The sequence below is a fragment of the Ruditapes philippinarum genome, unplaced genomic scaffold, assembly GCF_026571515.1.
Source record: "Ruditapes philippinarum isolate M1 unplaced genomic scaffold, ASM2657151v2 ctg3787_1_1_1_1, whole genome shotgun sequence".
Classification (NCBI taxonomy): Eukaryota; Metazoa; Mollusca; class Bivalvia; order Venerida; family Veneridae; genus Ruditapes; species Ruditapes philippinarum.
In genome coordinates, this window is record NW_026861830.1 from 96,246 (window position 1) to 116,469 (window position 20,224).

Consider the following 20,224-nt stretch of genomic DNA (forward strand, 5'->3'; position numbering starts at 1 on the left):
ACCCATGTGGCTAGCTATCATTAGATTACTTGTCCTATGCATTAACCACTTGGCCATGCAGCCACTCACTCGGCCAAGCCACCACTACTGGCAAGTTGTAAGGTGTCTTTACAGCATAATCATTTTACTTTTGGCATACATGTATTAGCTATTATTGCATCTCTTTAAGTAAGTGATATATAAAGATACTAAATATATTGTCATTCCAGATAGTATTAAAATGAAACTAGATTTTTTTTTCACACAGACTTTTAGATTGAAAAAGTCTCCAAGTATATATTATAATTATCAATTTAAGTAAGCTTTGATCTTCTTGCAAGTATCATATTACCAGTCCATTTGATAATATAGCTTTTTAAAAGAACATTTATTGTGTCATCTTTCTATGAGATATGTTGCCCAAATTCAACAGTACAACTAAAATTAGCTACATTGTCAACAATAGGCAAAAAGTGATGCAAATGCAGAAATATTTTGAATTGGAAATAAAAGTAAGGAAATTTATACTGACACTATCAGTTCAAGTTATAATATTACATGAAGTGCTATATTTTAATATAATTCTAGGTGCCGACAAGGACGTTGACAGTGCAGCGCGGTTTATTCAACGTATGTTTCAGGAACAAAGTCTTCTCCCTGGGAAAGTCATCTATCCACACTTCACCACTGCCACAGACACTAGCAATATACAAGTTGTGTTCCAAGTTGTCATGGACACTATTCTCAGAGAAAATCTGAGGTCAGCATCTATATTATGATAGTTACCATGGTTACCTGACATCCACAGCTCATAGTCATGCATCAGATCTCATATGCAGTTATGTATACACATACATAATTATATTTCTGAAGAAATGAGAATCAGGTTAACAAGCATTCAATACTAATTACCATAACAACCATTTATTTATTTTTCAAAAATGTAAATCTTAATCAATCCATTTCTGATAGCTTTCTTTCCATATTTTTTTCTGAAAAAGTAAATTTTTTGAAAGTGAATAGATGCAAATTAATACATTCCAGATGTCACTTTTGCAATTGCAACAAGTTTTGCAACCATATAAAAAAATTATTTTTTGAGTGTTTTGAAGAAGAAAATATGTATATTTCTGTCATGGTTTTTATTTCAAATATAAAGATTTAAATAATAAGTGCTTGATATATTTTTATGTAGGGATTTTGAAATGAAATATTTCTATTATTTGTGATATGTGCCACTGCTAATGTCACATTAAATTAGTTATAGAAAATGACAAATGTATATTCCATCTTCTTATTTCAATTGTATAAGACAGGAATCACCATTTTTTGATATCATAATGTAAAAATTAGTGAAATTTTCAAATTTAGACATTTACCTTAAAGTCTATTATTTTTTTACTTATTTTGAATATTTTCAATTCCAGACTTTATGATTAAAAAAATCATAGACTGCTATTACAGTATTAAATAGCTTCTTTTAGCTTGTATCTATATGTTTAATATTCTTAAGTAAATATGTTTGAACATTCTTACTCTCACTGATTATCTAGATTTGTTGAGAAATGAAATTTTCACAAAGAACAATTTTCTCTTTGAAAATTTCATTATATCTAGAGGAAAGACTTAAACATAAGAGACTATAGTTTTTGCTATTAAAATGAGCCAAAGTTCAAAATAAAGAAAAAAAATGAGAGAATATAATTTACTTTTATAGGAACTATTCAAATAAAGTTCCATCTTTTCATCACAGGAGATATTTGACATTGTCAGACATAGACAAAATGGCTCCTCAGAATTGATGATTTAAGTTAACCATAGGTCGTTGTATGATAAAGTTGTTATGATCTGCTGAAATTCTAGCAAATTGTTTTGAATAGTTTGTTTTAGTATTAAGAATTGGTTGTTTTGATTTGTAGAAAATGTACATTTGCTTTCTGGTGTGATTAGTTTATATTTTTTTGAGAATTCTTATTTTTTAATCTTAAAAAGAAGCTTGTTTTTTTTAGATATTTCAAGGTATCATTTATTCAGAAAGACTTGGCAGTAAAATATATTTATAAAGAAAATCTTTACTGTATATACTGTTTCATAAGTCAGCTTACTTGATGAACCCTATGAGTTAGATAAGATAAACTTATTTTTCAATAATAGGTGAAACAGGAAATGAGTTGCTTTAATTGCAGTTGTAAATTAAAAAGTAAATTGTTAACTCCCTTTTCTTGAGCTATGAACTGTAAAAGAAATGTTTACTGTTCATTCCTTGTTATAAATATTTTGCTCAGACAAATATAGGAACATATTAATAATACTTCAACAATTTTTATTTCAAGAAACATATTAATATTTTGTGAACAGATCATTTTCTATGAACATTGATGAGAAACTAATTCCACAATGAAATATTTTACAAAATAGATCTGTCGTTCAAAAAGATATATTTATTCATCATTATCAGTTCAATTCATTTCCAGTAAGAGATTTTTATATTATTTTTTGTTTAAGATTTATTTCAACAATTTTCATATTCTTTTTGGAATTAGGTACCACAATTTGCCTTAGTATAAGTGGCTACCGTCCATTCATACTTAATTACTATAACATTAAGATTTTTATCATTCACTTTCTTACTTATCTGAATTTATTTTTTTTGTCCACAAACACAGAGGGATGATGCAATTTTACTGTTTTTATTTCATTGCTTTTTTGTGTTCTTTTTTAACTTTCATTTATATATTTCTTTTATTTTTATTTCAATGAATTATTGACCATTCTTGGTAGTGTTGTTAACCCTTGGTTTATACAGAATTTATTTTAGTTTGATTATGTATAGAAATCTATAAGCTTTATAGGCACTCTTCCCAGGAACCAACCAGTACTGAGCATTGAGTGTAAAGTTTCATGCTCAAGGAAACAACGACTTGTTAACCCTTAACATTATGAATTTAAGTAATAGATTTGCCCAGCTTTGAATTTGGAATAGTCAATTCAAAAGTGAAGGGATTTCAATATAAAAATACAAAAATTGACATGCCAGGAGTATTGAGCTTAGTGAGGCTGCATGGATGTACAGGCTTGTCTTGGTTTTTACTTGTGGAAAAACCTAATCATTGGTTCCAGCACATTAATAGGGTCAATATTTGTTGATGAATTTGTATTCAGCAAACTTGTTTGGGAATTTGATTGTATTTTTCAACAAACCTTTACGTTCACAGATCAGACTAATTTGTGCAATGAATAAACATTTCATCTGTATTATTTGCTTAATGTTGTTGAATATATTTCTCAGAGTCTTCATATTTTGAAAGATTCACTTATTGGAACAGTTTTAGAGAATTGTTTCAAGTCTTGAATTTGTCTTGTCATAATTATTATTTTATCAATTTCTTACAAGTAATATAAAACCATAAAGGCCACTTTGATTTAGTGTAGAACAAGTTTCCACCATTGGAAATGAATTAATAGATGTTAGTTTTTCAGTTCAAATGAAGGCAAGGTTAACATATATATGAAATTGTTCTTCGGAACCATATTTTCTGTTACAGCCATCATTTTCCTTCTGGACATGTCCTATAATACATGAAAGTATTTAATCTATGTTAATCTGTTATGTTGATAGAGTGGAAAATATTGTAAATTGGAAAATTTTGTATCTTTTTCTCAGTTAAAATCCACTCCGACATCTATCTTGAAAAAGAAACATTTAAATATTGTGTCTTCTTGTTTGCTCATAAAATTTGGAAGATACTTTGTCTTCCATTGAGTTATTCTATGCAGTAATTTCGTATAGTAAAGAAGCCTGTAAGTTTGGTAGGTTTAGTTATTAAAGCTTTGTAAATGCATGCATTTTTGTTATTGATCTCATTCATTGATATAACGGTATAAATATAACATTAAAATGTTAACTATGCACATTTGTTTTTGAATGATTGGGTAAACTGTAATATAAAGTTTTGGAGTTTGCAATGCTTGCTAAATGTACATGATGTGAAGTGCCTTATACAATGTAAAACAATGTGGTTGTGACCTTATAGTATTATAAATGTATGAAGTAAATGTTGCATTTTAACACTCACCCTGCTGATATTGTATAATGAAGAAAAAGAACTGTCTTGGATGAATTAGGAAAGTCAGTTTAATTAAAGTCAGGATGTTCAAATAAAATTTATAAATATTAAAATTCAGCCAATCGTAAAGAGGCTAGACAGACCCTACAGATGTTCAGACCAACGTGACTAATTGTTGCAAAGGGTCTTCAGTATTCTAAGGGTTATCTTAGTTTTAAAAACTGTTTTAGTGTGGTTATATCAATTTATGTGTTAAGTGGCTTTGATCGTTTTATTGAATTGATTTGATTATTTTTCTTTGCCCAACAGGTCTGAAATAAATGGTTATTCTTGATATGTGTAAAAAGTACAGATAGTTACATGTATTTAATAAGTTTTAGAACTATTGTTTTGTTTGTTGCTTTGCTACATTGGCTTATATAATAGTTTGTTTTCTATTTTAAACTTAAACTGCCAATTACTGCGACATTAAGGTACATTTCTAAGTAATGTGTTCTGAATTTGATTTTGTTTAGATAATAGATAAGCATTTTATTTTTGATATCTATTTTTGATTAGGCAAATTTCTTCTTATCTGAATATCTTAAAAGACAGACAACTTACAGCAAACAAACAAAACAACAACAACAAAAATAATACAATGTAATGCAACAGATTCTGTTAAGTTTTGTTAAGTCTAGGTGGATTGTTTGTCATGAAGTACCTGGACATTTACAAGTGTAAATTGGTCAGGTATTGTGCAGTTTGTAAATAGTCGTTTAAATATTTGTTACATTAAATAACTTCATCTTGTATATATACTACCATTGTTAAGTTATGTTTAATGATGTATTTTACTGACATTGTTTTGGCTATGTGTACCAAATATCTGATTTATATAAATTGGTGCAAATAAAAATAGTAATGTATAAAAAGCTAATAAAAATATTAAATGTATAGATAATTTGTTTGTTTCTTTACCTTCAAATATTCATGACTGGCTTGGTCAGAGCACCTGTTTCAGTGGTTTCATGTCCATCTACCATACTGTGATTTTTATTGTCGGAAATTGAGCCAAAACTTGGATAAAGCATTACACCTTTTACTTCCTATATTCAAGAGCCAAAGGAAGCTTTGATTACATTCTCATAATTGTCAGATGGAGTTCCAAGTATTATTTTTCAAATATTTTGTCATTATGTAAAATGGGATGTTCAGTTTTGTCTTTACACAACGACTCATTTGTCTCCCAACTCTAGGTAACCAAGCTTGATTGTAAGGTCACATTTAACAATCCCAGTATATAACAACTACATGTATTTATCAAATAGATAAGGACTCAACATGTTTTCAAGGGGAAATTCATTTTACTGAGGACACAGCTATCTAATCGTCACATTTTTTTCTAAAAATATACTATTACCAATAATGTATTGCTATAATGTTTTAAATACATGTAACAGAAGTTTATTTTCATATAATTTAATTGTTAAGATGTGGAAATTTCACTTCAACTTAATAATTATATACTATGTTTCTATTACAAAGAGGATCAAATGTACCACGTACTCGTATCTGTCTCATTAGTTTATTTAAAATGAAGCTATAAATGTGACTGAAATATTCAATTGATCACTGAATTGATACGATAACTTGTCATGTTATTAACTTAGAAAAATCTGAAAAGAAAGATTTCTCACTAGAAAGAAGGAATCACAGATTACATTTCATTGTGTTCAACAGATACACTTAAAAGTACAAAACTTCTCACGCACCTAACACCAAACTCTGAGCAACAAACCTAGACAGTTTCAAGTTAAATACTTTCACATGGATTATGAAAAGGAAATCTGCTAGTTGTAAAAAAATGCTACAAAGTCTGAGTTCTACATTACAAAGTCTATAGGGTCACTTTTGGACAACACAGTTAATCGAAATCGATTAATTTGAAAGTGATATCAGGAATGACTTTTATTTGGATCGTATCTAATACAATAAAACTATCTAATAAATTGTAAACACATTGAATCAGTTTTTATATTTATGGATTTATTTCAAGACGTCGAAAGAGTGATGATTGTATAATAACATATAAGACATTTTTAAGCAATATGATTGCAATGTTGCTTGCATTTCGACTGGTAGACCGTTATCTTCAACGATTGCATGTATACTAATTGATGTAATACTATCCGATATGTGTTTTGAAAGGAAACTATATAAATGGAAATAAGTTTTGTACTTTGACTGTGGCATATATTAATGTATAGCCGAACTGTAATTTAAGTCTTAACGGCATCAAAATTGCCGACATCCTTCGTTTCTTGTTATTGTTACATGTATATATTATTTCTCAATTTCATATTGCATGAGAGTACTAGTATGTTAAAACTTGTGTAAGACAGCATGATGTTTTGTAATTATATTACAAACTAGATGCCCAGTCTTTTAATGATAGTTGCTAAGTAAATATATAATTATGTATACTTCACTTCTAATATACTTCAAATCAACTTTAAATATCAGTTTTTAAATAGAAAATGAAATCATTTACATTTTTACTACACGGTCTCATTTATTTTTGATGTAATACAAAATGTATAACAATTTCTTATTTCTTTAAATCATAAAACAAGTTAATTTTGAAGATCGTCCAGCAAACGCTTTTTTTTGTTTTGCTTTTTTTGTTATGGTGACATTTTGATAAATGAAACTTATACCCGTCGTTTTTATTTTATTTAGACTCTCATTTAACTTTACTCAAAAAAGTTAGAAATCTCGACACAGACTCTCTATATAATAAAGAGATAAGATTAATGGTATGACAACGAATATATAAGATATTGAAAAGTACATGGCCATGCTTAAAGGAGCTCCGCTGAGGTCAAAAAGTCTACGAATATAAAATCTAAAATTCTAACATAGATCAAGTAAAGCACTTAGAATAGGAAAAAAAAATATTCTCAGAATTAAATTGAAATCGATTTTTTGTGTGATTCTTAATCCAATTTTGAATAATTTTGCACGATACAAATGGTGTTTCTGGAGAAATAGAATAGAATGGTATGAAAATTTGCACATACTTTATTGATTCAGACCTACATCAAATGATACACAAATTTAAAAAAAAAAATCCAATCTTGTCATGTCCAGTCCATTTCAATATTTAAGTAAAATTAATCTCAAAATAAATGTCTATGGAACATGGTGTTGACATCAACCAGTAAGTTCCACATCTTGTCATTCTTTTTTTTTTAAGTCAACTTTTAGAAATTGAAACATATTAATAGTTTTGTAGGTTTTCACTTCGTTTTATCTATTTCATTTATTATGAAAATGATATAACCGCCAAAACAAACATATATCATTTAATGGCAATGGAACTTATTTAAAATAAAAACGATATTGAAGCACAATTTAAAAGGAAGGCTTATCGTTATGAAAGTTCTGAATTATTTTCAGTTGATTCTAAGAGACATAGACACACTAACATTAGATAATAAGTCATACATTGTTCAAGACTTGAAATAAACAAATTGTAACATCATACTTAAATTCTTCAATCCAACTAGATTGTGTAACACGGCCAAAATAATACTGTCTTTATTCTTTTGACCAGTTAGCTAAGCTACTATTGAAAAAGCCGCCGGCGTCGGATACAAATAACTATGGTGGAATAACATTAACAAGTTGCTTTGGTAAACTGTTTACAACCGTGTTAAACGAAAGGCTAAAAAAGTGGTCAGTAGACAATGAACGTCTAACAGATGCGCAGTTTGGCTTTAGATCTGGACACAGCACCACTGATGCTTTGTTCATTTTACAGTCTCTAATCAATATGTACAATATTAAAAACAAGCGTTTATATGCAGCTTTTATAGACTACCAAAAAGCATATGATAGCATTTATAGAAATGGCCTATGGTATAAACTCATCAAAGAAGGAATTAGTGGGAAAATGCTCACATTATTGAGATCAATGTATGAAGAAGTACAATCATGTGTCAAACATATGAACTCATTGTCTGAATTCTTCTCTTGTGACATGGGACTTTTTCAAGGGGAGATAACTTCGCCGATTTTATTCTCATTTTTCCTTAATGACCTAGAAATCCATTTACAATCAAATATTTCCTCAGGTGTAAACTTAGATCACGTATGCATTTACCTTATTTTATTTGCTGATGATTGTATTTTGTTAAGTGATTGCAATCGCATCTAGATTTATTATATGACTATTGTAGGCATTGGAAATTAACGGTAAATACGAACAAAACGAAAATCGTGGTATTTAAAAAGAGAGGACAATTGCATTCAAATGAACACTGGACATACTTTGGGAATGATATAGAGATTGTTGACAGTTTTAATTATCTAGGATTTGTAGTTTCTAGTAATGGACTATTCAAACGTGGTATAGACACTCTGTCTGGCAAAGCATTGAAAGCTGTAAACTCATTGCATACTATAACAGAACAGAACAGAACAGAACAGATACTTTATTTTTGACTTGTACAATCATACATCGTCATACATAAATAAACAATTTTACAATACATACTAACATAAATCACAAGATCGGATCTAAACATGTCTCTTTCATATCAATATAGAGGATGAATTATTAATATATTAAGTTGTATCTACTATATCTAAATTATTTCTATGAGACATCGCATCTCGTACATACAAGGATAAATTTAAAAGTATACTTCTATTGTTTGATTTTAACATATCAGTGAATTTAAACATACTAGGTCTTATATAATAGTATCTTTTTATATATTTTTTTCTTATATCAATATAACAAGGACAAATTAAAATGAAATGGTATTTATCTTCGACGTCATGTAGATTACAATATAAACAATATCTTTCATTTCTAACAATTCTATTTCTATGAAACCTACCAGTTTGCACATGTAATGAATGCGAAGATATTCTAATTCTTGTAAGATACTTCCTTAAAGTACTTGGTATTATATCAAGATAATTTTCATATACAAAAGAATCTTTAACATGATTATACAGATACAAAACAGGACTGCTCTCTTTACCAGATGGCCAACTTTGTAAAAAACAATCAATTACCCTTTGTTTAAATATTGGTAAAAATATTTTACTATTTACGGAATCTGGAAAATCCCAAATATCACTAAAACCATGATTACATAATAACAATTTAAGATTTGATAACCAATTTGTCTTACCATTATTACACTCTTCAAGAGCAATGTTACATACATTTTTAAGAATAATATTCTTTGTCTGAAGCATTTTAGACCAAAATCTTAAAATCTTAACATATCTTGAAATATATAAAAGATAACGTGCTTGTTCACCATACACAGCAACATAATATGAATTAACTTACATTTAATATCTTTTTACAAAATTTAAGATGGAGTCTTTCAATTTCCTTTGATATAGTAAAACCCCAGATTTCAGCAGCGTAATTTAAAATTAAACCAACAAAAGAGTCAAAAAGCTAACATAAAACTTTAGGTTTTTTCACTGTTATCTATTACCATAAATCAGTATAGTACATTTAGAGCTTTATATGAGCTTTACCAATCAAATGTTCTTGATTTAAACTAAAACTACTCGTATAAGTAAATATTGTTCCTAAGCAATTGAAGCTATTGACAATATTTAAATGTTTCCCTTCGTTATAAAATAATTCATTGTTTTTAAACCTCCGCGTTTTCTGTCTTATATGTCAACAACAACTTTGGTTTATCGATATTTACTTCTAAGCTTCATATTTTACAATTATCATTTAATAACGTAAAACTTCTATTTATATCATCTGGTGTATCTCCTAAAATGACCATATGACCATCAACGAACAGTAACAAAAACAAAACAATATCGTTTATAGTCAAACCACTATTTACATCCCTTTGTAAAAATAATTCTAATTCATCTAAAAAGAGGGAAATTAAAATCGATAAATTACCTTCCCTTGACGTAGACCTACTGCATAATTAAAGAATTCTGAGTAACTATTACATAACCTTACACACGATTTTACTTTACTATATAATTATGTCTTTTACTAGGCGTAACAATTTACCTCTAATCCCACAATTACTTAATTTTAACCAAAGCGCGTTTCTATATATACAATCGAAAGCCTTCTTAAAGTCTACAAAAACACAATACAAACGTTTATTATTATTTATATAATTTTTGAACAACTGTCATAAGAATAAATAAAGCATCAATGGTTGATTTTCCTTTTCTAAATCCAAATTGTGCATCTGACAAAACATGGTTTTCTTCAAAATATTGTATTAATCTTTTATTTAAAATAGATGTGAATAATTTCGATAGGCAACTAACTAACGTAATTCCTCTATAATTATTAACATCATTTTTATCACCTTTTTTATACAACGGTATTATCACACCTTCAGACCATGTATCTGGGAAATATCCGCTATCAAGTACATAATTAAAAATATCACAAATATGCGAGGATAAAATATCAATACATTCAATAAAATATTCATTTAACAGGCAATCAATACCAGGTGATTTATTTGTTTTTAAAGTTTTGATTGCTTCCAAAATTTCATTTACAGTAATACGTTTATCTAAAATATCATCCGATCCATTTAAATTTTCAAAATCATTGTTGCGTGAAAAATCTTCGGACTCCGTGTTACTTGATTGGAAATATATCATTACCTAATTCTGAAAAATACTTAAAAAATTCATCTAATGAAATGTCATGATTTACCTTATTATTACATTTAAATAATTTCCAAAAGTCTTTCGGCTTACAAAATCGTAAGCTCTCAATTTTTTAAACTTTTTTCAATTTAAACAAACGTCTCTTTTTCTTAACCAAATTCTTATATTTAGCTTTATAAAAACACAACTGCTCCCTATTTACAACACTATTATCTACTTTAAAATTATTTAATGCGTTTATATACAACTTTTTAGCTTGTAAACAATCATTATCAAACCACTCCTTATCCTTAACAATACATTTATCAATAAATGTAGGTTGATTATGTATACTATAATTCTTACAAAATAACGGATTCGCAATTTCTTGTATCACATTGTTAAAGCCTAATGAAAGAGAGTCTATCGCAGAACGATCAGTTAAATCTACATTATGACATAATTCGTTTAATACTGGTAATTTTCCAATAAGATTCGACCTGAAACTATCTCTAAGTTCGGGGGACCATACATATTTAACAAAATTGTCATTTTGTTCCCCATGTTTACACTTATACGTTTCACTACAATTAATATTGAAAGAAATAGGGCAGTGATCACTCCATGCATTCAACTCGTGCACACTGAAATTACTTATCAGCGAAAAATTACATTCTTTTGTTAATAAATAGTCTATGGTTGATGACCCCTGGCTAGAAATAAACGTGCATTTACCGTAAAGATCACCTATTCTACCATTTACTATACGAAAACCCGTGGATTTACATAACTCTAACAGTCTATAACCGAGCGTATTACAATGTTTATCTGATGAGGCTCTACCAAGGGGTTCGTCGGGAACATATTCATCAAAATCAATGTCACTGTTCACACTGTCATGTAAAATAAAGTCATTTCTACAGCCAATTCTCGAATTACAATCTCCTATTAAATAAATTCTGCCTTTGCTTTCAAAGCTATATATGTCATTTTGTATAATATCAAATAGGTCAACATTATGTACATCATACGCTGGCGAATCCTCACACCATATGTACACACAACATATGTAAACATCTTCTTGAAACTTGAAAAATGTTTTATCTAGCTTAATCCATACTATAGTATCATAATGGTTTTTAACAATATTAATACCACCTTGTAAATAATCTCTATAATATAGCGCAACACCTCCGCTGCTACACTTGGCTCTTCTGTGCTTGAATTTTCTATAATAGTTATGCGAAATAAAGCCTGATATATCGATGTTGCTGTTTTTGTTGCACCAAGTTTCACATAAAAATATAATGTCATGTTCAATAATCGAATCAATAAAATCCTGGTTACTCCTTTTTATTTCCGTTAAACCGTTTACATTCCATGCACAAATACTCAATTCACCCTCTCCGCGCTCCTATTTCTGAGCCTTTCCATCGATGTACAACGTATCATATGACAGCCATGCTTTATTACCTTTCTGCCTAGCTTCTTTCAATTTTGGCAGTAGTTCTCTCCTCTTGTCGATAACCTCTTTTGGAAATTGTTCGTTCACATAACAATTGGTACCTTTTAGTGCTACACCTGACTTCCTTACAAGTTCCCTCTCTTTAAATAAATTAAATTTGGCGACAATATTTCTAGGCTTGCCATTTCTACCATGATTTCCTATTCTGTGCACTCTTTCAAATTTCATTTCTTTAACTAAATCATTTGCTATTTTCATTTTATCTGTCAGAAAGGTTCTTATCACTTGTTCACAGTCTTCATTATTTCCCGTTGGGGCCTCATCAATGTTTGTAAATATCAGGTTATTCCTCATTGACTGAGATTGAATGTAAACAAGGTCATCGTTAAGTTTTTTGTTTCTGTCTTCAAGATCGGTTATTTTGGATGTAACAATACCAACATTGAAATCTGTACTTTCAACTTTTTCTTCGACCATATTAAGCCTTGCATTTGTTTTGTCATTTTGATCCTTGATAACATTCCAAAGTTTAACTAAATCTTTGTCAAAATTTTCATTTTTTTTCTCCAAAGATTGCAAACATGTTAATTTTGATTCAACATTTATATAACGAAGGGTATGGAAATACCGGTGAAAATTAAACTCAATTTATTTGACGCATATGTGACATCTATATTATGTTATTCATGTGAGATATGGGGATTTGATAATGCAGAATGTCTTGAGAGACTTCATAGAAAATTCCTAAAGAGACTGTTAAATGTTAAAATGTCAACTTGTAATGCTGCTGTTTATGTTGAAACAGGCCGATTTCCATTGCATGTAAACTGGAAAATGCGTATTGTAAAATACTAGTTGAAAATAGTAAAAAGTGAAAATTGTATTTTAGAGAACATATATAAGAAACTGTTGTTTGATTGTGAAAATGGTGAAAAAAATTTGTTATATAATGTTAAAATGTTACTGACTCAATTAGGGTTAGCTGAAGTTTGGCTATTTCCAACATCTGTTAATATGAATGTATTTTTGCACGTACTGAAAACTAGACTGATTGACAATTTTATTACAGAATGTAGAATTCGAATGGATAATAGCCCAAGTTTGACTTTGTTTAGAGAATTGAAAGAGGGTCTAGAGTTATCTGTGTATCTTATGAAAATAAATAATTTCAAACATAGACAAATAATATCAAAAATAAGAATGTCGTCGCATTGTCTTAATATCGAATATGGAAGACACAGGAATATTGAGAGACAAAAAAGACTATGTGAATTGTGTGATAAGCTAACAATTGAGGATGAATTTCATTTTGTACTGGAATGTAACATATTTAAAGATATACGTATGAAATTTATACCAAAATATTATAGGCAGAGACCTAGTATGATGAAATTTGTTGAACTTATGAAAACAGAGAACAAACGTTTACTTCATAACATCGCATTATATTTGTTAAAGGCATTTAACAAACGGCAAGAGTTACTTAACCGTGTTTAAAATACAACACTCTCGTAAATATGATATGATAAAATGTGTATTTATATAAGAATATTATTGCCATGTACATGTATGTATATATTTTTGTATATGTCTATATGCTGTACCATGCATACGACTAAATAAACCTTCTGTTCTGTTCTGTTCTGTTCTGCTACTACCATTTAGATTTCAAAGCGGTTTAAGAAATGGCCACAATAATAACGTATGTACTTCACTAGACTTTTCTTGAGACTGAATATGACTTTTGACAGAGTGTTTAAGCATCAACCGAATTTAAATTTCTTTGGATGGAAAATGAAACGACAAATATATCATTGTATTTGATTGGCATGTAATATCATGCTGATTTATTATTATTGGTGCTACGGAAGATATTCTGATAAGAAAACAATAAAACACATATCCATTATAAAATAAGATAATTTGTACAGATTAAATGACGGATTGCATTTTTAATTTTGAAGATCAACTTTGATTTCCATGTTCCATGAGCTAACATTTAAAGTGATGACTGGTTTATAGCACATGATGAAATTCAAGTTATAATATTGTGTATTAAGGATGCTTTTGTCTTCGATGAAAATAAATTTACAGACACTTTAGCCCCGACAGATTTATTCAGCATTTCTGAAATTACGAAATGAAGTTGGATGCTGAAATACCTTGGAGGATAAGTATATAGGTATAACTAAAATAAGCATGTTCTTGAATGAATGGCATTTTGGCACCTGCGTGTAATTAGAATGATATACATATGTTTAAGTAAAGTGTTTGAATGTTACATGCTGAGACAAATAAAAGCGGCCTATTCTGTAACCGTGAGGAAGTTGGATATTTGGTACAAGCATCCCATGTTTTGCTTTGTTTTTGACCTGCCTAAAATAGTTTTTATGTTCTACTTTTGCTTTTTTATTACCTTAACATGAACGAAACGGAGTTGTAGATTTTTGGTAAGTAAATATATCTCTTTAAATGAAAGTCATACCATAGGATTGGAGACATTTGAGGAAATATCACTTTTAGAAAGTAGCTAAATATCTCATGTCAGATATTTTTTTTTATCAAATAGTGATATAACATTGTCTATAGATAGTGAGAATATTATGCTCGTTGCTTTTTAGAGACATAAAGTGTTTATTAAGAAATAGAATGAAATATATCATGTTATTCTTTTAGCTCAATAAAACGATAAAAGCAATTCCCACTTATGAAAATAATTCAAATAAAACATAAAATATGAACCTCATTCGGCCATAAAATTTTAATTACATCGTGAACTTAAAGTGACTGATCGAATGATAAAAGTCTAAAATGAAAGTGTTATTTAGTGTTATTTTGTAACACACCACGTGTGCCGCATTAGTTTATATCACCTGATATCACAAATAGAAATCGAATAATTCAGGAAAATAACACGTTTAAAGGCATACGATGATATCATAGGAGCTCGGATAACTTTATTAGATCTGTAAGATAGAGTCCATGGAATTAGTCACATAACATCAGTCAAACTTTCATTAAATTGAATGAAAATCATGAATAAGTCATATAGATATATTACTGTATTGTCACTCTAAGCAACGATTGTTGATGTGTCAGGTGTAAACCAAGGCATTGCAATCCGTGCATTAGTGTATTTTTAGGAAACAATCTGTGGGTATTTGGTGATAAGCCATTTCAACAATAGTACATTGGCTTAAATCAGTTATTTGCCAATGGTATTGTCATAAAAATGTTGGAAAGAGCAAGGAAAGCATTGTATGGTCACACCCGGGTTTTGCAAATGAAATAACTTTTAAAAAATGTCAAAAATGTCACCTAACTAGACATTTGTCATGCTGTATCACTTAAATATACACACAGGAATAATCGACGTATTTTCTTACAAAAATGAATGGCAGATAAATTGGTTTCATTCCTGCAAAAATTGCTATATGATATGTTATAGCAATTTATGTATAGAACACGTGACATGAAATAATAACAAGTCTGGTGAATCCGGTTTTAAACTGACATTCATTTAGCAAGTTATGGCGAGAACAATGTATACATTCTGGGAAAATAAAACAAAATTGTACATTCAATGTGATATGTTTAATTAAATCACATATAATGTATTGCGTGGTGGGACCCATTGTTGAGCTTGATAAATGGTCTCGCACTAATCTTAAGCTCACTGGTTGGAAAATATATTGTAAAAATGAAAACAATTACCTAAGTGAAAATCGTTTAAAAATATGGTATGGCTAGTCACCCGCAACCAAGCTGCTCTACTCGCAACCAAACAACTGACAACAAGTAAAAACGGACCTGGGTAACAAAATACTGATCTTTGTTTGAATCATGCTATCTTTTTCGATCTTTTTTTTATTTCAATTTTTAACATTCGGATTTTTATTTTTTTTATTTCAATTATGCATTTGACACAGTTTTCAAAATCTATACAACGCGTCACACAAGATTATTTTCAAGCGCAAATCTTAGGAGCACTTAAATGTCTGCATTACATTGATTGATGAAAATGTTTAATCTAAGGAGTTATTGAGTTTTGAACAATATCGCACTTGTTGTTCAAAGTGAAATATTACGAAATTTTAAAACGAATCTTATGTAACGAAATAACGTGTGAGTGGTTTTACACTTAAGTTACATTTAGATTCAAAACTAAGTACACGTACATATCCAAACTTCAAAGCTGTTTCAAGTTTTTCATAATTACGAAACTAATCATATGTATCGTATGAAATTATATTGTTGATAGATTAAGGTACAAGGAACAGCTCCTTACTGTATTAATTAAACCTTCTGTAACATTGGTAACATAATCTTTGTAGAAGTAATGGGATATAACTTAAATTACATGTTTAAATATGCGATGTCATTATGTGTAGTGCAATATGAAACTGCGCCTTATGAAGTATCCTTTCCGTTTTTAAATGCAATATTGATATCAAAATTGATTTAATGTAACGAAATAAAAATATTAGTTTAAACCTTCTTCCAAACAGCTTATCTGGCATGTTTAGTACCTTGATTTTTACAATCATAGCAAAGAGTCTCGTGCTAGACATTGTCATTTTCCGGACATATTAAATCTCAATATACTCAGAATATTTAGCAAATCTTTTTAGAAATCAGATAAAATATTCTCCAGGTAAATAATTTGACACATTATTTGTCTATATACTTTTTAATCATGGTTTTGGTATGAAATATATTAAGAATTAAAAAGGAACATTTTTTTTGGTTGTACAGATTTTTCTTTTTTTTAAAAAAAATATCAATTTAATATTCGGAAAAACCAGATTAAAGGTAGTAAAACAAAACAATCTAATTTCATTTAAAGACTTAAGAAACTATGCAAAACATGTAACACCATCTTAAGCAGTTTTTAATGGTTAGAAATATATAACCCACAAGATAAACCAAAAATACTGATAGTTTTATATTTGGCTTGCAGCATAAATATCAAAGTATGATTGATACATACTTGATTCGTCAGGCGTAAAATTTATAGAAATCATTTCCAGCCAAAGGTCATTCAGTTTTATAGATGAATGCATTATGTTTATGTGAATGTCATTAGATACAATGTTCAAATACATGTTTCGAAGAATGCATTAGGACCCATATCCTAATTTCAAGAAAGGATAGAATTAACTTGGAAATTGAAACTCTATCTGTACTGGATGACAATCATCAAACTAAATCATTTGGTATTCAGTCACTTTTTGACAAAACATTAGACATAAATCCAAGTTAAATTTCCTCAAATGGCAAGCCGGACAATAAACGAATCAGCAAATTTGATTGGTTTGTAATCTTATACTGATTTATCAGATTCTACACAAGAAAGCAAGACTAACTGGTGACGGAAATATAAAATCTCTGTTTTCACATCCATCTAGCCACAAGTTTTCAATATTGAGTTTTTCAATTTTTTCAAATCATATCTAGTTGATTTCGAATATTTTCTGTCTTATATCTAAAAAGTTAAAATGAAATCTGAATTTATTGTGAACATAGAAACACCCATTTATAGAACAGTTTAAAAATCACGGAAAGGGGTGATCTCCCGGGAAGCAACGATAACAACAGTATACATGTAATATGAAACTTCTACACTCGGTTTGTAAAAGTGAAACAAATCTAACGCACCAAAGCACTGGCTTAAGCTGCACTCAATCTTCAAAACTAAATATATACGATGACTGTGTTTTGTAAAGGGTTGAGCTTCTGAAAATAATTTTCGCATTAAGACTTTTCACAAAATATGGCCTGTAAAATGGCTATGCCAAAGGATGAAAAAAACATAGAATATAAAAGAAGCAACTTTGAAATGGCCTAAATAATATTTAAGTTTCCATTTGTTCTTACTTCATGATTTCTCTGAACCCAATATGGCTATCACCATATCTTCTACTTTATTTTCTGGCAGAATAATAAGGATAAATCAAAATTAAATTCCTGTGAATGGAAAATGAAACGACCAATAGATCAGCGCATTTGATTGGTTTGTAATCTGATACTGATTTATTATTATTGGTGAGAGGAAACACAACCGATAAGGAAACAATAAAAGCGTAGCCTTTATATATGGTGAAATATTAAGTGAATGATTTGGTTTAATTGGCAGTATGGTGCGCATTTTGATTTTAAAGTGATTGGGAGGTAGCCATAAACTCGACGTGATATTAAACTAAAGAGAAAGAAATGAAATATATTGCAAAATAAATAATTCTATACGATAATTCAATATATTGACTATTAAATTATTAGGAGTGTCTCTAAACCAGCAAGAGTTAAGTCTTTAAACAGCATTAAATTAATTTAAAAATCATTTTTTTACTGTCATTGACTTATGTGGCGCCGTTAAATGTTGCAACGCCGCTAAATGTCGCAACGCCGCTAAATGTCGCACCAATACCGCTAAATGTCGCAACCGCCGCTAAATGTCGCAAAATCATTTGCCGTTAAATGTCGCAATGTTAACGTTAAATGTCGCACGAATTTCCCTTACCGTTAAATGTCGCAACACTACCGTTAAATGTCGCAAGATGTAAATTCATGTTAAAATCATGATTAAAGTAGTATTATATTACTTTTTAACATTCTCATAGTTATTTTTATTGTAATTGCCATCTTTGTTTTACTTGTTTTCTTTTATGAACCTAAATATCGAGGTTTTGAGCTGCTATATAATGTAATCTTTCGGCTAGAAAGGATAATTGATACTAAATTCTCAATAGATAAGTATTTTTCTTTTGTTTCCCATTTTCATTTGTAACCCTGATTGACAACAGATTAAAGGTATTATGGTATTGTCGCTCTCAGAATTTGGTTTAAGTAATTTCATTTATTTTCTCAGACACTACCGAATTTACTTTAAATGTGGTTTATTTGTTTACTATGATCATATGATGCAAAGGGCAGATAATCCTAGATATAGTTTGCAAAGTTATTCCCCATTATTTCTCTAAGATGTTTTCGCTATGATTAACCTTTTGGTTACGGCTAATTTCAAACATATTCACTTTAAACTTAAATACTTATTTCATATAAAAGTACTAATGCATTTCTAAAGGACAGATGATCCTGACAGGTATTTTTGCTAAATTATCTCCCTTTTTATATTTTCCCCCCAAAATACATATTAAATATTCACTTCAAACGTGAAGGCAAAATTTTTTATTTTATCAGAAACGGCAAATACGTGAAAAACATAGTATGAAATGCACGGTCAATACGAAAATCGAAAACAAAAATTATCATGTAGTACTCCTTGATCATGTAGTATTCGATCCGCAGTCGGGCGTTAGATATGACCGAATTTTACGATTAACACATATAATATGCACCGGAATTTTTGTTAGCAGCCAGCCCGCATAGCTCAATCGGTTAGAGCGCGAGACTTGTAATCTCGACCTTGTGGGTTCGATTCCCGGACTGGCCAACTAAAATTACTAATCAGTCTTTCGGATAACACTTTTAATCGAGGTCCCATGTATGGGTGCTTAAACAACTTGGCACGTTAAAGAACCAGGGGAAGCTTCTGGAATTGGGGCAGAACTGTACCTGTAATTGCACTATCTTCAAAATCTAAAATGGCTAATACACTTCTGGAGGACTCGCCCATATGGGCAACCGGTGGCGAGTATAAATAAACGCATATACACACACAGTAAACAGATGTCAAAGTTAGAATGAGTTCACAAGATTTAGCACATTTTACGATTTGTCAAACACTATTTACGCTTTGACATTGTTGCAAGTGATATTTTACTCGCCAAGTCGCTTTATCCTATGGAAGATTCTCAGTAAATACCATATAGTAAGAATACAAATAGTTGGTTAAGCTCATTTAGGTTTAGGTTCACGATTGCTAAAAATGACAATAATTTGATAATAATTTATGCAATAATTATGTAACTTGCCACGATCAAGTATATTGTATTAATTAATAAATGTGTAAATTATGAAGCCATTTGTACGAGTAGCTGTTAGGAAAAATCCAACATGCCATTTTATTATTTTAATCGTTCCATTTTTTATAACA

General features: G+C 29.5%; 2 protein-coding genes across 2 annotated transcripts in view; one reads left to right on the forward strand and one right to left on the reverse strand.

Moving 5' to 3' along the window:
* Positions 1-1,570, forward strand: part of LOC132716972 (guanine nucleotide-binding protein G(o) subunit alpha-like) — a 34,552-nt gene extending 32,982 nt beyond the window's left edge. The window contains exon 10 of the mRNA XM_060700317.1: positions 568-1,570. Within this exon, the coding sequence (XP_060556300.1) occupies positions 568-758 (191 nt within the window). The 3' untranslated portion in view covers positions 759-1,570. The remainder of the gene's footprint in view (positions 1-567) is intronic.
* A 10,164-nt stretch (positions 1,571-11,734) lies between these two features.
* Positions 11,735-12,658, reverse strand: LOC132716967 (uncharacterized). The gene has a single exon (XM_060700310.1). It carries the CDS (start codon positions 12,643-12,645, stop codon positions 12,118-12,120), a length of 528 nt encoding a protein of 175 aa, XP_060556293.1. The 5' UTR covers positions 12,646-12,658; the 3' UTR covers positions 11,735-12,117.
* Between the last annotated feature and the right edge of the window lie 7,566 nt (positions 12,659-20,224).